At 37.0% G+C, this 9,898-nt stretch overlaps 1 protein-coding gene across 1 annotated transcript; it reads right to left on the minus strand.

The window, feature by feature from the left end:
* Positions 1-565: 565 nt before the first annotated feature.
* LOC141317081 (SNW domain-containing protein 1) lies at positions 566-9,857 on the minus strand. The gene is made up of 14 exons (XM_073832902.1): positions 9,820-9,857; positions 9,100-9,253; positions 8,397-8,558; positions 8,193-8,288; positions 7,909-8,015; positions 7,362-7,466; positions 7,202-7,271; positions 6,977-7,042; positions 6,751-6,867; positions 6,238-6,379; positions 4,561-4,663; positions 2,033-2,150; positions 1,476-1,639; positions 566-1,319 (listed from the first exon to the last, which is right to left on the minus strand). Exons 1-14 carry the CDS (start codon positions 9,831-9,833, stop codon positions 1,127-1,129), a joined length of 1,611 nt encoding a protein of 536 aa, XP_073689003.1. The 5' UTR covers positions 9,834-9,857; the 3' UTR covers positions 566-1,126.
* Positions 9,858-9,898: the final 41 nt, after the last annotated feature.

Here is a 9,898-nt window from a genome sequence, read left to right on the forward strand (position 1 = left end):
TACACTGATTACTTGCTGTAAATTTCTGACCATACATAAAACACTTTCGTTATGTATTCAATGTGTTGATTCTTTGTAATTATTGTAATTTATAAAGGAATTAGTACGGTGCCCGCCAGGGGACACCTTCGGTTCACTTATGTTTGTCGTGGCCACGAGATATTAATTCGTGGGAACGTAATATTATGTCGTGGCCACAAGATATTAATTCGTGGGAATGTCATATTAACTCGTGGGAACGTCATATTATGTCGTGGCCACGACATAATGACGTTCCCACGAGTTAATATGACGTTCCCACGAATTAATATCTCGTGGCCACGACATAATATCACGTTCCCACGAATTAATATCTCGTGGCCACGACAAACATAAGTGAACCGAAGGTGTCCCCTGGCGGGCACCGTAAATTAGCAATTTCTTAATGAAAATTGTTTCCACACCATTCTTTTCCCAGTGTTTAACCTTTCCTTAAAATAAGAAATAAATTAAATCAACACCTTAAAAAGTATTATATCTTTTCCATTTTTTTGGTTAATATTTAAATTATCCTAGGGGACAGAAATTTATTTAAAGAATTGTTCAACTCATTTATTAATAGAGGACCAACAAACACTCATTTTTGCATTAAAAATGTAAGCAATGTATTTCCTATAAAGCTCTAAATCTTGGACAATCTCAAGGAGAACAGGAGAGGCTTAATTTGCTCTAGGGTGTGAACAGTAAACTCAGCAGAAGAAACCGCTGTGGACTAGATTTATAAGACTAATGGAGAGAGTCATTTAAAATCAATTTCACTTTACACCAAAGCAGTTGGAGCACTGTTAAGAGATTACTTTGGACAAATTTCACACCTGCCATAAACAATCTCTTACATTCAATGTAATCCTCTACAAGAAATTTATTAGGGTGGCTTTGCAGTACAACAGGTTTAAGTTCACACTTTTGAGTTGCAGAAAACATGACTGGAAAAAACATTTAGATTTAAGAGGATGATAAAAACTAAAAATAAAAAAAAAAAAGAATGATATACCATATTACTAATATTTCGTCATTCACTTCACAGCTACAAAAAAGTAGGGGTAGTGGAGGAATTGACCCTGCAACTATTGAGAGAGGAAGTGTCTCACTCCTTTCTGCGTTTCTTCTCATGATCATAGTCCTTGGAGCGCCCACTAGTGGATGCCCTTTTGGAGCCCCCATGCTGTTTGGCTTCTTCTAAGAACTTGTCCAGACCGAAAGGATCCTCCTCAAACTGCACAGGCCCATCCCGTCGGGGGCCGTGGTCAGCACCTGAGAACTCCCTATCAGGAACAAACCTGGAGAGAGAAGAGACATGGTTAAATTGTGTGCACTCAAAATAAAAAGGTAAAACAGTAAACAAAAGAGACAAATAGGGCCTTTATAAGCATATTATCTAGAAAGCTAATCAAAATTGCATTTCTTTCAAATATTCAGTCCAAGTGTCTCCATACCTGTTGCTCTGCATGAGTGTGTCCAAGTCGTCTCCATACATTTCCTTATCTGCGTTCTTACTTGGTCTGTAAATATTCTGTGCCATGTCTCTGCCACCTCTAAAGGGCTGATCATACACATTATACATCTCATCTTCTCCACCAGCAAAACCACTGTCCATTCCCTGAAAAACATAAAAGAAAGAGTGGGTTTCACAGCTGTAGAAAGTCTTTTGCAATTTCTGGCCTTGGATTTTTAACCTTTTATAGTCAAAATATGTTAAACAACTGTAAAAATGTATATGCACTATTAATTTTCTGACTTAACTTTACACGGTCTAATCATGTTTTGATTATCATTTGACCACAGTTGGATTTTTATTTCCATTTAGACCACTAGTTGGCATAAGGCATGCATTTCAGATTGAAACCGAAATATAATATTTTGTGATAAATGATGATATAAAAGGGCACACCTTAATCTAAACGAAAAGGCAAAACCACTATTCCATCCTAATGATCTCTTTACTGACCTGAAATCAGTAATCAGAGATTAGCAAAGCCTGAGGGTTGATTACCTTGCTTTGATTGAAGAGTCTCTGATCATACTGAGCCTCATTGGAGGTACGGGGGTTGGGCTGGCCCAGGGCAATGAGCTCACTGATGTCCCTGTCCTGATCTCTTTGTAACTTCGACCTGGACAGACCAAAATCACACCAACATCAGTTAAACTCACATCAGAGATGCTCACAAGTCTTTGAGCTAGAGTCCAAGTCAAGTCTCAAGTCTCTTTATTATATTAAGTCTCTGGTTATAATAAGTGTTGCATCACGTACAGCGACCCATCCAACACTGCATAGCTATATATAAGGAATTCAAAGCATGTAATATGTTATTATTACTCCTTTATCTATTAGCATACAGTATCTGCTTTGATTTTGATATATAATAAGTATAAACAGGCTATTTCAACATGACAAAAACACCAAAAATGCTTTACTTTTAAGTTAATATCTGTATTTTGCCTTGTAGCATGAACACACAGTACAGATCAAAAATTAAGAAAGCACCATTTAGTATGTTTTTTAAGCCTACCCTTTCACTGTTAAGGCTGGACCAGAATATTTGATTATTCGAATATTCGTTCGGTGGGTTGACATTCGATTTTAAAATTTAAGATTTGAATATTCTTTTTTTTTTTTCATACACCTTTCATCCCCCGCGAAACGGTTCTCATTCGCGCTTAAATATGAATGAAGAAGATCAGACTGCTGCGCCACTAACAGACAGCAAAAGTAAAAGAGATTGAGCAATATTTGGGAGACACTAGCCTACTAAAGTACAGTTAGGCCCACTTACATGGTGGAAGCAAAACAAAGGCTGTGACTGTCCCAATACCGCGCCACCTCAAGTGCCTTCAACGAAGCTGTAAGTTCCGCGTTCAAATGCACTCAATAGACTAAAGCTGACCGCAAAGCCCCAGCAAAAATAATTACCATGAATTTGTCTGGGGAAAAGTAAGGAGATATTCGAATTATTTATTAATAAACTATTTGTCGCAAAGGTGAAGTTGATGATTCTGACTCGTCATCTGCTCATCGGACGCAATGAATGCCTAAATGTGTCTTCATGGATTAGGCCTATAGCTAATGAAAGAGTTTTGTTTTCGATTTGAATTATTTAAAATTATTTATTTACAGCTCTGAATGATATACTACTCCTACCTTTATACCCACAATGAAGTTTCACATTGCACCGGCACCTCCATGTCCTGCAAAGCCAGCTTCAGCTTTCACTCTTTGCGCAAACGACTGGATATGCGCCTAATAGCACACATTTATCTAGTTTAAACGATAAAACTAATATTGTGATATGCTTTAAGTTTTTAATATCTATGGATTTTAATTGAAATCGTGATGACTTAAGAGAGACTTTGTCTGTCGCTGGCCGCTTGGTGGTTAGCCTACTTTAAAAAAACAAAAACTTGAATTTCACAAACAAAACGTGTTCCAAATATATTTCTAAATTTACTTCATAAACTAAATAAATCACGTTGCTATTAAAAACAGCAGCTGTGTAATGGGAAAGAGAAAGAAAAAAGTTCCAGTCGGACTCGGGCCAGTATTCTGATGAGCTGTCAGACAAGGTCCGGGCGAGGTTTAAGGAATTTTTGCAACGAATGTTTATTTAATAGCTTATTTAACATTCTTATTTAGGCTACTTTTTTATTTAAATGTATTATTTATTTTAGCGTTTTGTAGGCTGCTTGTTCAGTGACGGAAGTGCTCAAATAGGCTAAACACGCACGTTTGTTAATAATGTTTGAGCCTAATTTATTATTGTTTCAAAATAATATATATTGTAGCCTACATATAGGCCTATATACACAAACGTTATCTATAAATAATTTAGGTATAAATATTATTATTCTGCTTCTTCTGTTTGGGCCGTCTTGTTTGAAGTTTTTAAATCCAAATGATGAATGGCAATGCAGTCGACGTGTGTTTGTTGTCCTCTCATGTGTGGCAGCCACGCCTAAAAAAAAAAAAAAAAAAAACGGAGGCAGGGGAATAACAGCGAGGTCATTAGTTGTTTCCTAAAAAATAAACATTGTTCACGAGTCCCGCAGCTCGAGTCCGAGTCGAGTCTGAAGTCTTTCGAGGACGAGTCTCAAGTCAAGTCTGAAGTCACTGTGTGCGCGACTTAAGTCGCACTGGAGTCCGAGTCTCAAACTCGAGTCCCCATCTCTGACTCACATTAACAGCTCATACATAAAGCCGCACTTATCACGCTACATTACACAAGTCTCAAACTGGGAGTTCAGGGAATTCTCACAAGAACATATTTTGAGGAAAAAGCATAAATAATTCAAGTTATTACAAGTAGATTAATGCATTTTAAGTAGTACAACAAGCTTGGTCTGAATAGAGGATGTGTCAGTTTGTTTCACTAAAAGGTGCCTGATGTAAAAATGGACACCTGTGGGACTTGTGTGAGATCAGAGGACAGAAAATAACATTAAACCATGTAGGTTAGAGTGAAATGTGTGCACTGGTTCTACCGGAACATGAATGATTTAGGGCAAAAGTGTAATAAATGCATGTACCTCTTATCAGGGGCGGCTCTGGAGATGTTCCTGTCATGCTGCCTTTCTTTCCTCCTCTCGTGTCGGATCTCGTCACGCTCTCTGACTTCTGTTTCCTCACCACCTGAGAGAAAATCAAAGACACAGACGGTGATCTCGCCAAAAGTGACAGCACACAGATGACCTGACGAGGGTCGGTAAAAACCAGGGTCGAGACCAAATTCTCTTACTTTCAATACATGAATTACAAAATCTATTAAAGTGTCATGAAGCCCTAAAACACATTTTTTATGTACAGGTTGTACATCAGTGAAAACTATAACAGCAATCATTGTTTCTATTATTAAAGGAAAAGTGGTTATTTTTCATTTCCATTTTTAAGCCATTTCGTTTCTCCTAAATAAAAAAAAGTTAAACCTACATCACCATAACTTTTTTTTGTCCAGTGTTATTCATATGAATTAACTCCTACGATCCAATCACAGCGCTGTATTATGCATGAGGTCATCTTACAGCGGAGAATTTAAAAATCAAGAGCAACGGCGCTATCAGTTCATCTCTGTAAACATGACTGTAATAATATTTAATATAACAACACGTGGAGCGCCCACGAGAGAACAGTTTCTGAGAGAACGCCGCAATGAGTTTAACACTCGCTGCATGGACCATAGTTCATATCCGGACTGGACCAAGCGTGTTTCAAGTTTATGTGAACATATTTCATATTCTCTCATGCTCGAGACATGAAAATGGGTACTAATACAGTAGAATGTCTGACTATGAACCCGATAATATGACAAATTATTGTGATACAAAGCACACAAGGATAAAGACTGAAAATTTAAAGGAGAGTAAAGTATAAGTAACTATGGCCCGGTTTCACAGTAACTTTATAAACATGCTTAGAAAAAAAACCATTACCGGTGTGCATCCTGAAACAAAACAAAAGCAGACTTACATTTTGGTCTAGGACTAGGCTTAAGCCTTGTCTGTGAAACCGGGGGTATATGTTTATTCTTTGTTTTAAACTGACGTGTCATTCATTTTAGGACTGTAGTACTGATAAATGTAAAACTATTAATATAACTTTAAATGTTCTTCATTTTTCACACAGACCAATAAATAATTTATCAAAAAATATTGGTTTTGTTTCATGATAGTTGTTAGTCTCTAATGACAGATTTCTTGAGAGTTCATTATCATATTATTATTGTATTATATTATTATTGTATTTTTAAAGTACATCAAGCACATCTCTGTTGTTGTTTATTTTTCTTTCTTTCTCTGCTCATATTATAATATTCATTTCTCTGTATAATGAGTGGGCTATAGGTCTGCGTTTTATTGGTTGTTTTCTCCACTCTTCACTCCTACATTTCCACAGCTTTACATGGGGTTTCATGATACTTTAATAACACTTAAGATAAAATGTTATGAATTAAACTATTTTATTGATTGTTATACATAAATATCTAATGTTTCTGAAAATATCCCATACACTGTATATGGTAACATGTAAAAGGATTGTTTATTTTAAATTCAATCCATTTTACGCTACTTAAACTTTAAAATCAATTAAAAAAAAAACTGTATCCAGTTTGATACCCAACTGCCTAAGGTTTCAATTAAAATTTAAAAAGCATTCTCAATTCTCATTGTAGACATTCAGCGATGGTGTGCATTTTTTTGTTTTTCTACCTTTGTCTCCGTGGACTTTGATACCAGCTCTTCTGTCCCTAGCCATTTTAGCCAATTCTCTCAGCTTCTCCTCTTTCTTTTCTTTCTCCTTCTGGGCCATCTTCTTTTCCACTTGAGCTCTCATCTCTACAGCCTCTCTGGCCTGTACACATCACACAACCAACAACATCAGTATCAGTCATGCACACACATCAGTAAAAACAAAACAGAGTTAGCCCTAGAGAAGAACTTATTTTTTATTTATTTTCTCATTTATTGAGAACTGTTTTTATTGTAAAAAGTGAGCATTTGCATCAGGATGAAGCTAGAACTGTAAATGAATTACTCTCCATATTTATCACCATGTCACTATTCTTTTAAAGATATCACCCTGAGACATATACTGCTCCAGTCATTATTTTAGTTTGAGAAACTGTTCTGTAACGTTGACAGAGTCCTGACCATTTCTTAACTTTCTAAAAGTCAGTAAAATTAGCAATGTGAGATTCAGAGTGTTAAGGGAAGGTGGTCTACCTTTCTGTCCGCAATGTACAAAGCCTCAGCCAGCTTGGCAAAGTTCTCATTGATGTGGACTGTTTGAAGTCCTCGTCCGTCAGCAGCCAAACGCTTGTCTAGTGGAATGGTATAACCCTGAGAAGCAACAATGATAGATGTGAGAAAGCAACACACAGTTGTATTTATTGTCAATATTTTTAGTGAAGAATAAAAAGATGAATAATTGATGGAGGCTCAGTGATACCTTTGCGTTCTTCCAGTTGGATATACAAGGAGGAATCTTCCACTCCTGTTGTTCTTTCACAGTCATCTTAAAAAAAAGAGAAAAAAAGAGGAAAAAACAGACACTTTGAGTTTAGTTGAGATGTTCTCAGAAATTTTTCCTCTAGACAGGTTTCTGTGGATTCTGTAAACAAAGCCGATGATTATCGACGTTGGGATCTATAGTTGGCGGAAGCCAAACTCCTACCTTTCTGCTTGGAGAGTGCATGACTGGAGCAGGAGGTGATGGAGGTCCACGAGGAATTTTCTTATTGATTCTGTTAGAAAACACAAACATTGAGTTTCTTGTGAGTTTCCCACACAGATCACATTCACTGTCACTTAAATCTCAGAATAAGGTGACATACTTGAATCGTGGAGGTTCCATTGGATCCTTCTGCATTTCCACCATACGGATGACTCTCTGTTTGGCTCCGGAGTTAAATGCAAGTCCTTGCTGTGAAGGCGTGTACCTTTAAAAAAAAATATATGAACACTTAATATTCTTTAAACTTAACTAAAAAACAAAATGCTGTCAACATCTTGAAAAGCAAAGGCAACTGCACAGAAAATCTCAGATTGACTTTGAAAAAATATTCCAGGTTCAATACAAGCTCTGTCGAGTGTCGACAGTATCTGTGGCATAATGTTGATTACCACTGAAAATAACTGATTGCCCGTTCAGTGTATTTAAACTAAAATGTGTTACAGTAATGCAGTTCAAATGGAAGCCTCTACTCCCAGATCATGAAGGATGCTTTAGACAACTGAATAATTCATGCACAAGCTGCACTTTTTTTAATCAATGGACCAGTTAAAAAACTTGCTGTGGTAATCAACATCATACTGCTAATATCCCAGCACTTTTATTTATACTCCAAATTTAAGCGCATTCGTCAGTGGAACTTCTCTTACCTGATATATTGTGCTGGGGCCTGTTTGTCTGCAGCACGTACAGGCATGGCGGCTGCAATTTTCTGCGAGACCTGTTTCTCCAGAGCTGCTCTGGTCTTTTCTGTAAGCTACAGCAAGAGGAAAAAGGACAGTTGCATCATGCTGGCTTGACTTCATAAGCGAAAGGATTATTGCTTGATTAAAACCAATTTAAAACAACAATAGTTAAAATTATGTTTATGCAGGAAAGAAAACCCCATGTACCCCACTTTTTTAATACAGGTTTTGTTTTTTGGTGACCTCACCTCTTTTACTGCCTCTTCATCGGGTTTGTGCAGCTCAGGATCATCTTCATTTAGCACTTCCTTAGGAAGCATGTCTGTGTATTTACTGAATATGACCTGTTCCAAAAAGAAAAGCCCAAAATAAATAAGGAATAACATCACATCCTCTTCAGCCTTGAGCCACTGAAAATATGGACAATTCAACAACACAGAAAGATAATGCACCTTGTCTTTGTTTTGACCTTGTCTAGCAATGGCGTCATATTTGATCTTGCCCTCTGCATCCACTTGCACTGCCAGAGCATTGGAGGTCCTTTTCTTCCTACCCATTTCTAAAGGATATTGGGCCACATGGATCTCTGGAAAAGCTCCTCCATCTCCAAAGTCCTTTAAAACAAGATTAGTTTTTAAACAGCACTTACATTTAATATGGATATATTAAGGGTAATCCCCAGCTAGGTGTGAATTTGAAAGCACAAGCAGAGACAAAGAACCACCGAATGCAATACTAGTCTTACTTTGTTAGATATAGAATTTTGCAAACCTTAAATCAGACACTAAGATCAAGTGCTGAATGATTACATTTATTTAAATTAATCTAAAAGAATCAGAGAGAGGCTGTGTGTGAATTACTTGCATCTGTGCAGCATCTCTCTGCTCAGTAAAACTGCAAGTTTAAATATTTAAAATACAACATTACCAGCTAAGAATGGAGCAGTGATACTTATTGATCAAAATCACAGGGTGGTGTTGATAACTCTTTATCTATGTGTGTTTCAATTAAGACATTGCATAAATTTAGAATGTGATTAAACTGACTGGATAGTTTGAATGCACACTTTCCAGACAATAAGAAGCAAGTATTCAGGTATCACATGGCATGTATGTCTAATACATTATGCATATATTATATCTCCTGTTGCAGTACCTCTAGTGCCCGGGGAATCCATGATTTTCTAAAGCCGTAAGGAGGTGGTTCTCTGCGGGTGGAGACCAAAGCAGTGGACTGGGACCTCTGAACACGAGACCTCTCCTCTGCCTCCAGCTGGTCCTGGGACAGTTGGGTGGGTGCGGGGAGAAAACTACAAGATGGGGGGAAAAAGGCAAGTTAGGAAAACAGAAAATATTAAATCATCGGGTGGTCACTAAATAGTTGATGTAAACTTATATCTATACACATTAGTATATGAGTGTATGATGTAAAAATTGTGGACACTGTGTATTTCAACCAGAGAAAATTTTGATTTCAAAGGCTACAACAAACGTCTCTTTAACGTACAAGAGGTACCTATTACCTCTAAGAATGGAGACGAAACAAATGTTTTAAACGTTTTATAGAAATTTTAATAAGCATGGATATAGATGAAACGGATATTTATCCCTTATTTAATATTTATCTGTGTGTCAAAAATTTTTTTTTTTTTTTGCTTTGCTGTTGACGTAGCATTAGCTTTTTAGCATCCCGGTGATACAAAGAGCACAACACCGCAGGCCTCAGCACGTCAAAATACACAACTCAGCTAAGGAAGAACGAAAATGAACAACCAGAATCATGTGTGAACAAATAAAAGCTCGTAATTCTCCTAATATTTAACTTTAATGCACAAATTGAAACATAAATCACAAAAAGAGATTCAGTACAACTTACCTCGCCAGCGACATGTTGACTGTTTCTGTCTGTTCTGACGTCACGCCACTGAAATACCGTCTCGCGATGTTTGGAGAAG

The sequence above is a fragment of the Garra rufa genome, unplaced genomic scaffold (genome assembly GCF_049309525.1).
Source record: "Garra rufa unplaced genomic scaffold, GarRuf1.0 hap1_unplaced_288, whole genome shotgun sequence".
Classification (NCBI taxonomy): Eukaryota; Metazoa; Chordata; class Actinopteri; order Cypriniformes; family Cyprinidae; genus Garra; species Garra rufa.